The sequence below is a fragment of the Ctenocephalides felis genome, unplaced genomic scaffold, assembly GCF_003426905.1.
Source record: "Ctenocephalides felis isolate EL2017-DRISC unplaced genomic scaffold, ASM342690v1 CF-g0.4_SCAFFOLD_03571, whole genome shotgun sequence".
Classification (NCBI taxonomy): Eukaryota; Metazoa; Arthropoda; class Insecta; order Siphonaptera; family Pulicidae; genus Ctenocephalides; species Ctenocephalides felis.
Genome location: NW_020539725.1, coordinates 39,147,775 through 39,168,087, shown reverse-complemented (window position 1 = coordinate 39,168,087; position 20,313 = coordinate 39,147,775). Strand labels below are relative to the sequence as shown.

Here is a 20,313-nt window from a genome sequence, read left to right as displayed (position 1 = left end):
GTATCAGCAATATGTGTCTAAATTTAATATTTTTAATATATATTCAATCAATGCTTTCTAGTGAAAAATATTATAGGAAATATGTGCTCACTTTGGCATATGTATGTTTGGCACTTAATTCGATATAATTACAATTATATCTTATGTTTTTTTATAAATTATGATAAACATGTATAATATACAATTATACATATTTATCATATTGTATATATAATTTTGTTTGGTGCCATTCGATTTAACACTGTGTGCACTTATTGTTAGAAAATAATATTTTATTGTATTTTGAAGAAATTACATTTCGTTAGACGCAAACTTCTATATAGAATTTAATTTATAGAATTTTGCTTTCTAATTTGTTATCATACCAGCTTACTTAATAAGATATTTTAGTTTCTTGGGTATTCTCTATATTATTAACCATGCAATAGGTACTATTAATTATTAATTAATAAAATTAAGTGTTATAAAATATTAGAAGAGCATATATATTCTATTTATAATTGAAACTAATTATAATTGAAGTTTATAATATTTTTATTATTTTTTCTATTTTTGTTACTGAACTAAAAGATCGAACTACATCAGCAGGTATGCAAAATTCTTATGACTTGAATCTGTTTAATTTTATAGCATCGTCACGTGATAATTTAGGGTATTTTGTATCAAATATAAAGGTCTTATTTTCATAATTTCATATTCTATATGATTGTTTTAAATTAACCAAAAGAAAAAAAAATCAGTCGAAGACGTTTACATGAAAAGATGCAAGGTGTAACCTTGTGGCTTTTTAAATGAAATTACAATAAAATGTGAAAAATAGTGCATCGAATGCCATCGAATATAATTCGAGATAACTTGTGACTGTTTATTTTTCTAAACAAATTTCTTTTACTGTGAAAAATATATTGAACTTTTTTTTTCAAATTATTAAGATTTCTGAAGCAATTTATAAATTTTCACTCTGTAGTCTGCTGTTCGTTTCACATATGTTGAATAGTTTAAAATGAAAAAATAACACGAAAATAACTGTATTTTAGCATTTATTTTGAAATGAGCTTGGCCTGTGAGTTTAATTTTCACCATATTTAGTAATTAGGGTGTAGGCTATTGCTATTGATTTCATGATACTATTGGAGGCTTGTCCAAACTTTGAGTGAGGCAATAACAAAGATAAATTGATTTTTGTTTAGAAAGGTTAAATATATATGATGTCGGTAAAACATATAACTATTAAAAAAGTTCAAATAAATTTAAACATTAATATTTTTATGTGGTTCGTTAAAGATTTTTTTTATTTTTTAGTAACACGTAGCAAGTTCATCGACGATATGTGCCTTATATTTTTTATTTTATTGAATATAGCATATATGTAACAGAAATATATATATATATATATATATATATATCCGCTGTTTTGTAAATAATGGATCGTATCATTTTCCAAATCCAATCTGAATGCACGTCAACCCCTGTTTCCCAATTTCCCCAGGCACATGGTCAGCGTCCACGAGTCCTGCACGTTCACCATCACCAACCTACTACACTAACAATCATCATCAAAGCCAACATCGATCTGCTCGTAACCAACACGGCGAATACACGGTTCCGTATCAATATCAAAGACCTCGAACGACTGACCAGTACTATAATCAGTACTATCGAGACAAATATTACGACGCCGATACCAGACATTACCATCACAGACACAGTTACCGAAACCATCAACAAGCGCACAGGCATGCAGAAAGGCACCAGCCCATTCAGGCTCATAGGAACGGATACGGAACAACCAGCCTCGGTCAAAGATCACGTTCCCCGAGCCCTTCCTTGAGACGTTATCCAGGCGACAAATATCAGGCGCCTGCGGTTGACGCGATTGGTAAACCAACCTCACACTTATAATATAATATAATAGGAAATTTATATTAGAAGAATATTTTGCAAGCTAGCAGTATATGGAGATTGAATACGAAGTGCTATCTGTGTCTGAAAGATATCAAATCTAATACTAGTATAAAAATCGACGTACACTACGGAGCATATTCTGGATGAATATATAAGAAAATAAAATAACGATTGTGGGTACTAAAAAATTCAAGATCTTTCATTCGTCAATACATCACTAAAATATTCTACTTGATTTTCCGAGATAAACTTCCCCATGGTTGCTACTGTGTTTGAGTCAGTATGTTCTTTATTAACTTGATTTCTTGAAATTCAAGATCTTTTACTCGTCATAACATCACTAAAATATTCTACTTGATTTTCCAAGCTAAACTTTCCCATGGTTGCTACTGTCTTTGAGTCATCATGTTCTTTATTAACTTCAATTCTTGCTGCTGAAATGATATATATCGTCATTATTTGATTTTTATATCAAATTGTAGTGACCTCATATTTTAAATAAATATATTTAATGTTTAAACATTTATGGTAATTCGAGCTTTGGGCAAATGAAATCGCAACTCAAGGGGTACAACTAGTGTAACCGTCTAAAAAAGAGGTGATTTTTGGGAATTTATATTAACAAATCTACTATATCAATCATTTCAAAATTTTAGTAATATATTTATACATGTTTTAAGAATACATAGTGAAATTTTTGAAGAAAAAAATTAGATATTTTTTAAGTTATCGTCGATTTCCAACGGCGCGGCAAAAAAAGGCCCTTCACTGCTGCAGTGATTCCGGCCGTCTACGTGGATGAAATTTAAAAAAAAAATTCTCGTTAAACTAGATATTATTGTCTGCAAAATGAACTACAATAAAGAAAAAAAATCAAAAATTAACAAAATGGCGGCGTTTTTTAAAAAAAGTCGAATTTTACTCACAATTTCGGTCGTTTTTGGACTGCCGAAGTTCGATTTTTGGACCGATCAAAAAATCGATAGTTCATTTTACGGAGAACTATATAAAGAACATGTAAAAAAATTGGTTAGTGATCGGATCATTTGTTTTTGAGTAATCGCTGCAGCAAATTCGGAAAATGCTGTTTCGAGAAAAACGCGTTTAAAGATTAAATGATCGTTCTACTATATACTATACGATATACGTATATACTCTTTAAATGGCTGTAACTCAAAAACTAGTTAAGATATCAATTTAAAATTTTGGTATGTTATTTTTAAAGGTATAACCTATCGAAATATGGAAAAATTTAAAATTCGATTTTTTGAAAATTTCACACTAGTTGTGCTCCTTAAGTCAGGCAATGCTCATGCTCCTTTCTATTGTACTAAAACGCACTCACATTTTGGATCCAATTCTTCATTACCACCACCGGTATTATTTTCTACGCAGCAAAGCTGGTTGCTTGATTTTTTGTTGATGTTTAGAAACCTGTATGATTCTAGCTCATACTTTATTCAAGAAATACTTTCATAAATAGATGACCAGCAAAAGTTTTATTGTGTCATTTCAATAAAGTTCAAGTACACACAAACATATTATTGGAGCTTTCACTTTGTTACCATGCTCATGTCATTCTAATAGCCTTAAACTTATCATGTTCGACGGATATGCTTCTAAAAGTATGTCGTTTTTTTATGATATTCTCGTACTTATGCTCAAACATATGTCAGATATATATATATTTTTTTTTTTTGGAAAAATGCGGTAAATAATTTGCTATTGAGTTAATTGTAATATACTTTTTATAATAGCGATTGATTTTTGAAGCTCACAAAACTATATTAAATATAGAATTTTTTGAGATCCTCACATTTATTAATTTAATTTACTTTAAAATTGTTTATTATTTCATTATATTATTTAATATTTAAAAAAACTCCGTCAAAAAATGTACTGATTTTCTTAACAATTTAATTAACTTTCTTAGTTTCTATATGTAATACCATTTTATAAAATGGATAATATTCTAAGAGTAATAAATCAAAATTGATACTAGAATTGAAACTGAGAAACATTTTCATGAACTTTAAATAATTTACTGTAATATATTACTGTAATCGAATTTGTAACTAATATAAGTATTTAGTGTGAATCTGATGGGATACCTAATCAATTATTCCTCTAAAAATCAAATTACACATGTATAGATATTATAGATTCATATTACTGATTTTTGAGGATACAATTCTGGTTCCCCATTCTATTCCATTTACCTGATAGTCATTTTATTTATAACGATCTATAAATAAATTATGGCATGAAATTAGAGTGATTCGTAAATAATAATGATGATAAACTTGTATTTATTTTGCTTGAAAGTTTTCCAACTATAATTTTATGACTGCTACGGTTGCATATAATTTTTTTGACTTGAAAGCATTTTTTGTGGAAGTCAACTTTAGAAATTTTTCTTATTTTCATAGAGGTGAAAAATGTACACCAACCTCTGATTAGCTTCTTTTGTCTCGAAAATGGTTGAAACTGACTTGTCTAAGTTAAATGAACATTAGACAATTACTTCTCAAACGTTGAATGCATTACCAACACATATGCACAATTTAAATGGTTTATTTATAAGTTTTTAATTTAAACCTATGTTGCAGAATGAATTCTGTTTTTTTTTAGTTTATCTGAAATTCATCATACATCATTTTATGGCATGAACTTAAAGCATGAATAAAATATTTCAATTCTAGATTTATTAGCATGATCGGTGTTGTAGATATTGGTGTTAAAAATTAAAAAAAGGAGCAGTTTTTCATATTTCTTGTAATAGTTTGTTTGATTTACAATCGATTTTTAGACTAAATTATTATCGAGAGTACAAGCATTTTCGTTGTATTGTATGTTAAGATGAAATTTTATAATACATATGAACTATATACAGTAATATGAATAACTCACGATTAAAATTATTAATATTATACGACAGAGAAGTTGCATTATATTATATATTTTGAGTAACACTTTGTTCAAAGTTTTACCGATATAACATTGTATAAATTATTTAAATTGATGAACTTTTTGCTAACGTAATTTATAATAATTGATGGTTAGCGTTAAATGCATGAGGTTTTATTTGTTGATTATATTTAAATATTGTATTATAATATAGTAAACAGGATATCAATTTAGGCTGAAAGGTGAATTATTCACCTCACGCGTGATATTTCAAAATTGTGTTCGAACCGTGAGTGATACTTCAATATTTTTATATGATATCATTAGAGTAATGCATTTCCATTTGCCTGTCATTCAACTATAGAGATTGAATGTATCATTATTTATAACAGATTTAACTATGCTAAACTTGTATAAATCTATTATATTTCTTATATCATATATTCCTAACGATTGGTTATGTGAACATTATAGGAGGCCCAATTACACCTTCGCACGTACAGAATAGTTATCCAGTATTAATGACCAGGAGAGGTAGAAGACTTCCACCAACGCCGAGCAAGCCATCAACTTTGCAGCTCAAAGGATCTAATATCAATTTTCCAAAACTAAATGCCAGTCCGACGCATGTAAGTAGTAAATTGATATATATTTGAATATCGATTTATTATGAGTAATTTTTTTAAATACTTATAATTGTTTTTCACCAACCTTTTCTCAAAATCAGTATAGTTATATTATAACGACTATCACAATCATACCCTGGCACAACCGTACCCAGTCTCCCCTATATTATAGCCACATTTTAAAAACGCTCATTTTTTACATTGAAAACAGTAGGAATTATATCAATATATGCTGTTTAATAAATATGTTGATATTATACTATAATATTTATATTAAATTGTTATTTTCAGCAACATATGACACCACACAGCGTGCATTCTTTACCTGCTCAACACTCTCGCGACTACGTGTCACATAGAACTGGCAGAGATGTCAATATACATATGAGAGATCGCGAAATATTGGATATCAATATTCGAGGTGCAACGGATACTTCGGATATTGAACGCGAGATTATTGAACGGGAACGAGAAGCTAGAGGAGCGATCGGTGAGAGAACCATAAGCAATATTGTAATCATTATTACTAGGGTTTAACGGCTTTCAAAAACCGGCTTTCTGACGAAAATTGTGAATTCGAACACCGGCTTTCAGCAAAAAAAAATCGGTTTTCACTGTATAAATGTAAAATGTAGCCAATATAGACAAAGTTTGATAGGAATCATATCGATTCGATAACATCTGGAATCTTATCAATCTGTTATGGTTTCCAGAAAGGCTCTGTGTTATCTTTTATCCCCATATATATATAATAATTTAGAATTTTATATCGTGTATATAAATTTAATATTAATTTTATATGTTTAGATCAGTGTAACTTCTTCTTGAAGAAATGACTTCTTCTGCTCGAACTTTTAAAAAAATTACATCTCTAGAAGCCACTAATAAAAGAACAAAATTTCTAGAATTATTATATCAGGCTTAAAAAACGATGAAATCTAGTTGCAAGTGAGAGAATATTTTTCTTTTTGGAAAATTTTGTGAGTAAACAAAGGACAATTCTAAATAACGAATCGATAGACGTCTTTAGCTTTTAGAAATCATATTTTATAAAGCAAAAAAATAATTAAAATATTTGAAATTAATGGATTAAAAAAATTGCTCCTCGGAATAGAAAATACTCCGGCTTTTGTTTAATTGTCTTTAGAAATAAAATCGACATTGTTTTTTTTAATAAATTAAAAGTTACGTTTATTATTTAAAAATGCATTAGTTTATTTATTCTAACTCTTTCCTTATGATAGTGAACATAAAAATATCTAAATTTTTATACGTGAAAATGATGCAGAAATAACGATTAATTATTTTAAAATTATTTTTTAAATCTAGAGCATATTATTTCTTTGTTCTACTAATTAAAAAAAATATTTACTATTCATAAAATTAAACAACTGTGTCAAATCACACTAAATTTGCCTATCTTTTTTTTATTACATAATGTTCGAGCGAAAATTGATTATTTTATAATAATAAATAAATCATTCAATATAGAAATAATAATCGTTCTCGCATTTTAAAATCTCACATACTCAATTTTCATATCAAATTTAATATGTATGAGTTCGGAATTAATAATAACCTCTTCATTTGTAATGATTTTTTTCAAGATCTCAAGTATTTTATTCGTTGATCATTCTATGCTCTTTTGAAAGAATTTGAAAGATATTATTTCTTCTCTACATATTAATAACAGTATATACTAATAATAATACTAATACACTATATATCTAGAGTATGCAACTAAAATCCCCCAGTTCGTTCTAAATTTTGGGCACCTAAATGAGTTAAAGATTTTACGGATCATTTATTTTTAACTTCCCGAAAAATTTTGAATTTTTCTATATTTCGATAGGTTATACCTTGAAAAATAACGTACTGAATTTTTAAATCGATATCTCAAATAGTTTTTAAATTACAGTCATTTAAAAGAGTATATGTACTCTTTTAAATGACCAATAGTATAACGACCATTTTATTTTTAAACGCGGTTTTCTCAAAACAGTATTTTTCGAATTTGCTAGAGTGATTACTTGGGGAAAAATGATCCGATCGCATTTTTTTTGCATCTCCTCTCCGATTTTTTGATCTGATCAAAAATCGATTTTTGGCAGGTCAAAAACTATCAAAATTTTGCGAAAAAATATAACTTTTCTTTCGACATGCCGCCATTTTGTCTATTTTTGGATTTTTTTTGTTTGCCCGAGACTAGAATATATCGTACACACAATATATTCTAGTTTAACGAGAATTTTTTTATGTTTTATCAACGGAGAAGGCTGCAATCACTCCAGCAGTGGAGAATTTTTTTTCTCCGCCGGAGATTGCGTGTCATTTCAAAAATATTTAATATTTTATTTCAAAAATTTTACTGTGTATTCTCAAAACATGTATAAATATACCCTCAACATTTTAAATAGATGAATTCACTAGATTTTTTGTTATTTTAATTCCCATAAATAATCTTTTTTTGGGTTGTCACACTAGGTGTGGCCCTTAAGTTGATTATATATCTGTATCGGAAAGCGTATGCAATTGGCCTCAAGGCAAAATGCTACTTACAACTACTCCAATTACAATTTTCATGTCTTCTATCTCTGATTCCTAAATATTCTTCCTAGTACGAGACCGTTCCTTGGACCGAGAGCGGCACATAGACCGTGAGATTCGCGAGCGAGAGCGAATGCTTCTCGAATGCGAACCAATACCAGGGTCCTTACTCGGGCCTCCTTCAACCGTGCCGCCGCTATCCTTCGAAGCTGCGGTCGCGCTTGGCCGAGGCGGCGGCCTGTCAACCGCTGGCGGTCGATCGGTACCTTCGCCTGTTCCTAATGGATACGCGTCCACCACAACGCCGAGGGCTTCGGCGAGGCACCATGGCATGCGAACTCGAAGACACTCTGACAGCGACGACGAGGACTGGTGCTAGCACAATGCCCCCGTCGACGAGGGGACACGTCAATATTTAAACACAGGTTGCAAAATTTATTTATAATATTTAACTATGTATTTTTCGATAAATGCGTAAACAGGGTAGAGCGCGGCTTAATGGTCATAGGGTAAAAACGTCCACCATCATTATCCCAAAAACATGTGAAGTGTAGAATTTTTTAACAATATTATTTGAAAGTAGAGAAAAAACTATGTGTATATAGCTAGCCATTGAATCAGGCGACTTTGGAATTAAGGGTTAATAGGCCGCATTGTCATTTCAATCATAGTATATTTTTTCGTTGTTAGTCTTTTTGTTTAGTACCAGGGGCGTAACTACCGCCGTATCAAAAATACGGGGTCCCCGAGACAAGGGGACAGAAAGAAGAATTTATTTCTACTGCAATATTTCTGCAAGCTCTAGCAAACAACTCAGTTAGTAAAGCTTTTCCACATTCGATAAGCTAACAAATCTATAAAACTAATTCAGATTATACATTATCTTCATCAAAAATTGGAATTTCGAATTTTTATATTTACATTTATATCGTTTTTTGTTTGTTATTGTTACTACTTGAATTGTCTGCATGACGCGTCAGTTTAATAGTTAGATTTTGATAAATATGATCAACTAAATCATTTTCAGATTTCTTTCTTCACTGTTTAAAAATATGAGTTTTTGTTCTGAAACTTTACAACACGCCAGTAATGACTTACAAAAAACTAGTATTTTAATAAGTAATCTTTTGAATAGGCTGTGCGAATTACCATATGAAAATTTATTGAAATAGGTTGTTAAAGATGGATTGCAATGACTATTTTAAATAACAAAATACAAAAGTTAATGAAGCGTTATTATCACAAGATGAGAGAATTTTAGACCCGAAATTATATTTCAATGTATACTATTGCTGTTTGGATATATTAACACTTTCCACTCGGGAGCCTGACTGCTCGACGGTGCGCTGCGCTCGGTATATTACAGTGCTATGCATATCTCTCAACTCGGATTTTTTTTTGTATCGGATTTTTTCAAAATGTGGTAATATTGCTTTTAAATACAGTTAATATGATAAAAAACAGAAAATTTGAAAAAAAATTAAGAATATGATAAAAACCATGTCAAAATTATATCAAATATATTTTGAATAAAAACTAAATATTAAAAATTAAAAAAACAATATTTTTGGAGAATAGATACGGCTATCGTGCCCATATTAAGAACAACCCCAATAATACTATTATTTTTTCTATATATATAATATACTTTTGTGTGTATGTATGTATAGTATGCATATGTATAATACATTACATTGTACATATAAATGATATATAAAATAAAATCTCGAGTAGCATTTATATCTAAAAAATAATGGTGGTTATGAGCTATTAAATTAATCTTATCACATTTATTTATAAAAATAATTATAAATTAATCAATAAATAAACTTAATAGTAAATTAACTTCATAAGTATGAGAAAAAATCACATGTTATACGTTTAGTTCGCGACGACACGATTTGCCGCCGGCGGCATCCGAGTGGAACGATAAAACGTATCTTGCCGCCGGAGTGGCGGCATCCGAGTCGAAAGGGTTAATTTCGCAAACCAAACAGAGATTTGAAAATCTTTGCAGCGTAAGTAGTAACATTTGTCTTTTTGAAATCGAGAATTAATAAACGTTTCCGGAAAACTGTCGACTGAATTACTGTAAAGAAATATTGTAAAATATCTCATATGATCATGACCAATTGATAGTTCAAGAAATAGGTTTGAATACATAAATCTAAGAAATGTATTTCATTAAGGTACAATGATGGATGCAATAGGCTTGCATCCATTACAATTTACAGTTAAAATCGCAACTGCTAATTTTTTTTTAAATTAAAACTAATTAAAAATTACGTAAATACTTTAAGACATAAATGTCTACCAAATCTGTATATCTACCACACTAAATAAGTCAGTTTTTTCAAAAAAAAAGTTAAGGTGAGTGAAAATACATCTGGAAACATTTATGAAAAATTCAGAAAATTAGAGAAAATTAGATAGATAAATAATTAGAATGATAAATAAATATTCTTTTAAAATTATAGATATATAAAAGTATTTCTATATTTTGTTAAAATTTAATTTATTAAAAGTTAATTTTGTTAAAATTATAGATATATAAAAGTATTTCTATATTTTGTGAAAAAAAAATTTCTTCTTGAGGGGGCCCCCAAACAAATTTTGATACGGGGCCCCGCCAAAGCACGCCCCTGTTTAGTACGGTTGTTTAGTTTACGGTATTATTTGAAAGTAAAGAAAAAACTATGTGTAACCAGCCATTGAATCAGGCGACATTGCAGTCAGAAATTAAAAAGCCGCGTTGTCAATTTCTTAATCATAGTATCATTTTTCGTTGTTAGTATATTTTCGTTCTTTTTGTTTAGTACGGCTGTTCAGTTTACGACATCTGAATATAATTTTTACGTTATTTAATTGTTTTATTAGTATTATTATTTTTAAGTTAGATTTTTTTTATTAGCTTTAAAATAGCTTACATGAGTTTGGGGTGAAAAGAACCACCTGCGATGTGTAAACAATAAGATAATATTAAATAAAAATATAAAACAAGTTCAAAACAAAACAATTTGTCCAGAGATAAATTACATTAATAGGTACTTCAACTTTAATGATGAATTATTTGGACAAATAGACTTGTATGCAGTGCGGTCTTTACAAAAAATTAAATGAGTATTTCAGATATATTTATCTCATTTATAAACAATGAGAACAATGAACAATGCGCCTGATTATATAATAAATTATACATACTACCAAAGCAAGTTTCATAAAGTAGTAAGAGTTGGTGAAATTTTTTATTTATTATGTTTAAAAATACATATTTAGATTATAATTTTTAATTGTTGTTTACTCTATGAAATCTTTTCAAAATTAAAAATAAAATGGTGGATCTTTTTGCCACCTGGCTATTTCTTTTTATTCTACCTATGAAGTGAGAAGGACCAAGAACAGCTTTTTGAAAATTGCAAAGAAACATATTTGTAAGATGATGAAATAGCCGAAACTTATACTGAACATAGCTATATAGTTGTATGTTTGATACGTGTTACTAATTTTGATGTATATGGTTTGGTTTTTGCAGTATAATTGCTAAAAGTTAAATTAGACCTCTGTGCCCGCCCTACCCTATATATATATATATATATATATATATATATATATATATATATATTTGGAAATATGAACAAACAACACTAATTTTTGCACTAATTTATTAAATAATAATTTTTACAAACGTTTCGAGACTAGGTTTGTCTCATCATAATTTAATTTAAAATTTAAAATATGAAAACCTAAAATGTGTTATTCGTTACAAGTCATTCAATATACTGTCTTCTGCGTTCGAGTACGCAAAAAAGAGTGTTGTTTGTTCATATTTCCAAATTAATATCTATTTATCCACTCAAAATACATACATATATATATATATATATATATATATATATATATATATATTTGTGTGGTTCTTAATATAGACATTTTTGAATTTCCTTGCTCCCAAGGGCTCAAATGGTTCCAAATTGATAAAAAAAATTCTGAAAGTTTTAGCTCTTAATATTATCTTTTTGATAGAGCGCAATTCAATTAAAGTTTTCTTTGGAAAAAGCATGAATAAATATTCAAAAATTTTTTAGAGCGTCGAATTTTCAATAAAAAATGACACAAATTTTCATTTTTAATTTCTTTCTCGCTAAGTTATACATATTATATATATATATATATATATATATATATATATATATATATATATATATCGAATCTATTGATTTAGTAACTTCGCCGCCGGGTCGCGCCGTAACTATCACGTTGTCCGTCGGAGGGAAAGCTGGTGAGGAGAGTTACCCGCTTCTGCAGCAGAATTCTCAAGATTCGCAGGACTCTGCCAGCACCGCCAATACCGCTAACAGCAGTAATCAGCAGCAACGCGTCATCAGGCAAATTAATACGCAAATTAATACAGACATCCATGGGGTGAGTAAAGAAAGAAATACTGGCGCTAGGAAGAAAAATGGTCGACAATGATTAAAATTGAACAAAACACTATCAAGCAGATGTTTATTCTGCATGTATTTATATTATTTATAGAACAACTGACTTGTTTAGTGCTATATTATTTGAAACAACATGTTGCAAGTCTTTTCTACGTGCAGGAACAGTGATATCAACGCAAAAAATTTATATAAAATATAGGTGACAAAAGAAGAATAACAACGTCAGTTTCTTATATCGCATTTAGTGAAGCCTGGATAATAGTACTTTTCTCGAAAATTTGGAGTGAAATTCGACATATGAAAGGTCAAATTGTGAAAATTATTAGTGTTTGGAATGTTTTGTTACTGATTAACTAATTGAATTTAAATAAGCGACTGATTTTGGAACACGGGATTTTATCTTTATATTTGTTTGTGTATGAATAGAATTCAAGATGAAACAAGAATCACTACCAAACACTCTATCGCCATAATAAGTAAATTGCATAAATATGGGATGAACTGAAGCAAAGAATATGAAGGAATCATTGTGACTGTTTCAATAAACTTTTGCTGTTATTGGAAATTATTTGGAGAGCCTGTGCCAATCTGTGAAAGACACATAAAATTAAACTAAAGCGAGCGGTGTTTATTAAGGGTCCAAAAACACACACATTTACAAGTAACGTTCACTATAAATAATACACGATATAAATATTATTACTACAAACGCTGCTGCTTACGTCTGAAGCGTTAATTATTAGAACATTTTATGAATTATTTAGAAAAACTTTTATTGTCCTCTGGGAATGAACTATTTCCAGTTTTTTTGCGTATTCAAAAATGTATCAGATGACTCAACCGACACCCCATATGAACATAAAAGCTCCCTCCAGACAAACATGCACCCCCGCAGATATATACATAACACATTCTTTGTATTATTCGATTAGGTATATAAAATTAATATTTAAAATAAACAATTTTATTGCGATATTTCTGTGCGAACCACTGTTGTATTATAAAGTGATGAACTTATCCCGCATTGCGCATGATGTACTATTTCTAGTATTAGTTTGAAATTGATTAATTAAACAGTTCGAAAAGTTTGTTGATATAAATTAAAGTGAAATGTGCCGAGTAGCAGAAGTCCGTAAAATGCACTGAAATATAAAATTCAAGACATGAAAAACTATAAGACGATTTCGTATGAAACGTATTTTAAATATACATAGTGTAATCCATATATAGTTTAATCGTAATTTTGCTTTCAAATTCCTCACATAATATGGAATTCTTAATAGTAATTATTAATAAATGAAATTTCTCAGTGGCTAAGTGCTATATGTATTAATATATGCCATGATAAAGAAAAGTTTGTAAAATAGCAACTATACGAATTCCCAATCAATTTCTACCACATTCAGGATGCGTAAATCAATTAAATTTAAATGAAATCATGTATTATAAATATACTAAAATGGGTTTAAATATATTTGTTTGCAAGTATGATCTGCTCATCTACTTGCACACAAATTATAACTCGTCAAAGAACTTATTAATATTTAAAATACACGTACTGCCATTGCCTATTATTATTAGAACTGCATCATTGATGAAATAAATATACATTGTTTTTTACAAAAAAATATTTCTTAATATTTATTAGATACATCAATACGGGATTTACTTTTAATTAAATTCGGTAAATTAATTTTGGTTCCTTTTATATTGCTGTTTAGTACATTACTCATAATTTATATGTATTTAAATATAAGAAATAGGATCAAAATAGTTACTTTTATTCAATATGTTTAAGGTCACGTTCACATATTTCTAATGAACATAAGTATATCTTAAAATAGAACATTTAATATAAATATTCGGGGCACTAATTTAAACAATGTATATAAGTCATTTCATCGATGATTTTCTTTACTACTATAATTTGATTACGAAATATTCGAAGTAATCAAATTATATACGACTTTTTGATTGTATACATATAATATAAAAATCATAATTGCAGTATTTATTCAATCAAATTTTAAAATGAATAAATGAAAATATCTAGTTAAAAATTGATAATTAGGAAACCACGCAGTAGACTAGATATTTGCATTCATTTTTATATATTAATATAATAATACAAAAAAGTAAATAAGTAAAAAAAAATCATTTATTAATCCACTATAAATAGTAATTCAAAAAAACATCGAAGTGTACTGCATTCGCAAACAAATATTTTGTTCGTTAATAAATCAAATCAAATTAAATATATTAAAATGCATGAAGCACATTAAGTCCCCTTATTGTAATAAATATATCTTATCCGTTTTATGAACAAAATAATAATATGAACTTTTTAAACGCATTTTTCACTATAAAAATAAATAATTATATAATTTTGTTGCAAAAATTTAAAAAAAAACTATAAAACTTATTGTATATGCAACATTTGCAAATGAAAAAACATTTTTATAAATATAAAGCGGTGATATAGGTAAATGTACATGTATATTTATAAACGTGATCGACGTACGTTCATATTAATTAATTTTTATCCCGATTTTTCAAATTGTATGTATGCCCAGAGACATTCTGCAACTTGATAGATGAAATTTAAGCAAAAAAGTAATTAAGCAGGATTGATTGCATTTCATATATCAATCAAATATGTAAAAATGAAAATTTGGAATCGCAGCCGCTAGAAAAGTCCATTTAAATAGAATTGTATGATGTAAAAAGAAGTGTTTAATAAATTAATGCGTACACTTCAGACGCCTTCGCCGTATCTCTATTGACCTTATATATTTAGAATTATCAAGGAAGTGCGCATAAAAATGAAAACCTTGTTCATCTTAGACTTAAGCGTTCTCGAGTTGACAGAACATTGGAGTAGAACAAATATTATCTCACAGTTTATACAAATTTTTACTATATTCGAAAAATTTATATATTAAGATCATAACAGCTGTTTTTAATGAGTTTTTCTAAAAAGTTCGTTTAAAGTCAATAGATACTAATTTTTTATAAAAATTGTAAATATTTTTAATAATAACTGAGTTATTGTAGTAGTAATACTTTCATATCAGTTAAAAATTAGGTAACTATTTACTAATCCAATTTTAAATTTAATATAAATATACATGGTTTCCCAGATCTTAACAAGTAAAAATGGGGTAATAGTATTCATCTTGACTGTAAGGAACAAAAAAAGGAAAATAAATTATGTACATAATTTTTGCTAATGCATTTTACTCACAATCAGTTCAAATGTTTATTATACGTGCAAGCTTCAATGTGATAGATAAAACCGTTTGAACTGAACGTGAGCAAAATGCCTTAGCCGTTATCGTGTTATTTTTAGGTTTTAATTTTTATACTCGAAGTTTTCAATAATAAAATAATAATAATATTTCACCTTTCATAATCCTGATTAAATGCTCCAACTTCTTATGCAACTTGCCAACACATTTTAGTACATTTTTTTAAAAAAGGGCTTTTCAAAATCTTCCGATTGAAAAAAATTAATTTTATAGTTTAACAAAAAGTCTTAATTCTTAAAAGTTTGGAGCGATTGTGTTATTGTTTTTGACTGTGATACTAAAAATGTTATTCTCGGTTCCAAAGTTTAAATGAACAAAATTAGTAAAAATTAACCTCAATAGCTGATTTATGGTGATAATTTTATCAAAGCTCTAAGTTGCACGTAAAAACTCATAATTTCTAAACAACATGAGATATTTTGTTCTAATTTTTTTCATGACTGTTAAGGTCAATACAATCACTTTGTTTCGGCTCGGCGTTACGGTCTGGAATACCCTGTATATATATATATATATATATATATATATATATATATATACGTTTATTAATGTATGTAAATTTATTGAGATAATATTATGTTCTACTCTAAATTCGAGTCCTCAAAGCAAACTCAAGTATAACTTATCTAAGCCACATGTTCGCCACATCAACCCAACATTAAAAATATACATCATTTCATTAATTGCGCATCATGGTTAAGAAATTATTAAAAATATTAAATTTAATATATATAAATATCCTCCTTAAGAAAATGTAAATACATTTTTTCTGTGATAATATTACACTATAATGATACCATAATTTTTGAAAATCTATTGTTTGGCATATTAAAAGTAAGGTGAAAATAATTAGGTTGGGCAAAAACAACAATCCGCCATAGATTGTTGATGTTTTGAGAAAAAAACATTACCTTCATTGTCAAAATTTGTATGATAAATTTATTACTACCGATTACTAACAAATGCAATTTTCCTTTAATTGGGCGCGAAATAGTGAGGTAACAAAAGCATTAGGCGGGCGCGTGAACTCTGTTGATATGTCATATAAGCCATTTTTTTATTATGTACTAAGTTTTACTTTCTGAAATTTTATGGCGTATAAGACATATTAAATGTGAGTCACTACAAAAAATGGTCCCCTTTACAACTGGATGTACACAATTAGTTAATTATTTTTCATTATAAAATTATTTAGAAGTTGTTACTATTAATAATTCATAATCAGTGGTTGAATAAAATGAAAATGTATTCTTTCCATCTTTCAAAACACTTTTCATCTAGTAATTGAATTATAAATTTTAAATAACTTTTCTATATGAATTTATAACAATTCAACCGTTTTCATCATTTTGATTTTATTGCCAATACTGATTATCGCATAAAATGTTTGTAAAAAGTGTTTGATTTAAAAATATCGGCGTTGTTTAGAAATGTTTTACTTATTTATTAATACATTAGACAGTAAGTTTAGTCATATAAATTTCAGGCGATTCAAATTTCTATGTAACAAATATTTTAAAAGCGTATATATTGTTAAAGAGTTATTGAATTTTGAATGATTTTAAATCGATGTATGAATTTTAGCTATGTTAACAGTTTTAATATTTATTATTAAGTTAAATCTATATATAGTAATTATTGTATCATATTCGCGAAATGTCACCGTTATTGAAATCCAGATTATTTATTAGGGGACAGATGCTATGAGTTTGGAATTGTTAGAGCTTCAAGAGAAAATATTATATAGAATATTTAGTATTATCATTATAAAAAGACGTTTGTACAAGCCATAAGTACTTTCCATATGAATATATTAAGCTTTGATTATAAAAAAATTGATGAATTGTTTTTCGTACGACTTTCATTGCTTTTAAGTTCTTCTGATTTCTTTCAGATACATAATTTTACATAATTTTCAGCAAATTTTTGTTTTGCCAAAAATTTGGCTGTATAAGTAGATTGATCCGTACTCTAAAAGAGACTATTAATTCCGTCAGTATATTTAGGAGCTAAACATATACCTAATAAGTATCAAACGCTAGAAATACTTTAGTATCGATATGAAACAAAGACGATTTCAAAATGTTTCTAATATTAGAATGGTAAAAAGTCAGTTAAGACCAACTCTCCTTGAAGGGTTCAAGTTACCTTTAGCTATTACCACGTTATAAAAATAGCTGAAATGAACTTGTATAAAACCAAAAAGCATTTAATTTGCAATTATTGGAAGAACGGGTAATTAGTTTTTTTGCAAAGTCAGGTCCAGCTATTTCGAAGATACGGAGCTAAATGTAAAAAATGGCAGTTTTGCTTGTGTTGATGAAACAAGTGATTTTGAAAAAATAATAATTAAAAATTTAAAATGTTTTGTATGTTGAAAATAATTCAGATTTTATTATTAATTCTGGCTAAAGTTCTAAAGCTCACTTATAAACTTTATATAAATAATTTTAACTTCGAAATTTTGATTATATAATTCTTATAAATATTAGATAATATTACACTTGTTATAATAATCTCTTTGCAAACATTTATTACTCAAACATCTCGTTACGGTACGGGTATTTCCAGCAATTTGCCTTAAGGCACGATCCCATACACCACTAGTTTATTTATTGTTTGATAATTAGAAATTGCTAGCAAATTTTTGTAAAATGCAATACCACACAGTCCACTTCATTTTATAATCAGCATACTACGTAATATGGTTCTGGTTACTGATTATGTGTGAACTTTGTTTTGTTGTCTCATCTTTATCATTTTCTTTATTGTGATTATAATACCGTTATTTGTTGATGGACAAGAATATTGGCTGGGATCATAAAAAATATACTATATACAATAAAACTATGCGAGAAGTTGCTTAACTATTTAGTATTATATTTCATTATTAATATATTATATTGTATATAATTATTAATATATATTATATTTTTAATAGTGTTATTACTAGAGCCTTTAGATTATAAATTTATAATTCAAAATAGTTCTGGTCCATTCCATTTGGCGGTCCAAAATGATGATTAGACATATGCACATCAAATTATCAGATATTTTATGGAGATTTTAATAATGTGTATCAATTTTGTTTACATTTCTATGGGTTCCGTAACATCGTTTGTCCGTTAGACAGCGACGCAGCGCTTACGCGCTTCGATATTGCGTCTCTATGCAGCTAAAGCAGTGCGATTGCTTTGAAAGTTTAAAATTTTCAAAAGAATTCAAAATGAAAAAACTTTTTTCAAGTTTTTTTTCGAAAAAAGTCAATTTTTTCATCAATTTAAAATTTCTCAAAAATCTATTTCTTAAGTTTAAAAAAAAATTATCTTCTTTAAAAAAAATAATTATAGGTACAGGAAGTTCGAGCAGTTTGCCTTAAGGCACGATGCCATATACCACTAGTTTTCGATTTTTTGCGATTACTATAACTTAAGATAAAAATAAAAATTTTCAGAAAAATTTAAAGCTTTTAAAATTTTAAATTACGTTGCGGAAAGTTCCAGCAATTTGCCTTAAGGGGGTATTCTAGTGTAGAAATTCAAAAAAATCAAATTTTTTATGTCATATTCTCAAAGTTTAACTATCTAAGAATATGGGTACGAAAAAGTTTTTGAAAATTTGAAATATTTTCGGAGATATAGGCATTTTACTGACTCGGTCTCCATACTGGTTTGGCTTCACGCAAAACTTTAAATGCGTTTTTCTCAGAACACGATTTCTCGAGTTTTAATCGATCGACTCACTTGAAATGTTCAGAGAGTCTTGTTTATAGACCTATCTATAGCCCGAACTAGGATTATCCCCAAATTCCAATTTTTACTATTTTTAAAAAATACGAGAAACTCAAAAAAAAAATAGTAAAAAAAACACTTTTTTTTAAACAGTCGCCAATTTGTAAAAAAAAAAATTTTTACTCATCGCTAGTTCGGGCGATTGCGACAACATTGTAGATTAATAATATTTTTATTTTTTGCATTTCCGAATGCTAGGAGGGCTGAAATCATGTCAAGACTGAGGTGCCAATTTTTTGAGACCTCCCACTTGATCAGCTGCCAGTTTTTACAATTTTCAACTTTTTTATTTTTTAATTTTTGTTTTGTACTTTAATAATATTAATAAACAAGTGGTAAAAGTGGTAAAATGGATAGTAAAAACATTCATTGCTTTCTTTTACGACACTTTGAAAATGACCTAAACTTCATCGCTCTACACTAGAATACCCCCTTAAGGTACGGTGCCAAGCACCACTATCAAAATTGTGTGTTATATTCGAGAAGATTTTTCAATCTTTTAGCTAATGGTTTTTATAACGAATCATAATCTTCAACACGGCCTATCCAACTAAGAACTAAACTTGTATAATGCGGCCCTTGATTAAAAATCTCTGACAATTTCTGTTATAAACTATCGTGTGAATTCCGAATTGACAAAAGGCAGCCAGTCGCGCAACTTCCAACCGCATTCGCAATTCAGTCTCCGAAGAGCCGCGACGCCGCGCACATGCGCGCCCGCCCGACCACCGCGAAGTGGGGCACTGACCTGTGGAAGGAACTATCGATCTGTTTCCCTTTGTGTTTT

The 20,313-nt window shown here is 28.5% G+C and overlaps 1 protein-coding gene across 1 annotated transcript in view; it reads left to right on the top strand.

The window, feature by feature from the left end:
• LOC113386902 (voltage-dependent calcium channel type A subunit alpha-1) overlaps nt 1-12,933 on the top strand; it is a 155,835-nt gene extending 142,902 nt beyond the window's left edge. The window contains 5 exon segments of the mRNA XM_026624658.1: nt 1,490-1,879; nt 5,287-5,441; nt 5,730-5,928; nt 8,057-8,410; nt 12,208-12,933. Of these exon segments, the coding sequence (XP_026480443.1) occupies nt 1,490-1,879; nt 5,287-5,441; nt 5,730-5,928; nt 8,057-8,364 (1,052 nt within the window). The 3' untranslated portion in view covers nt 8,365-8,410; nt 12,208-12,933.
• Nucleotides 12,934-20,313: the final 7,380 nt, after the last annotated feature.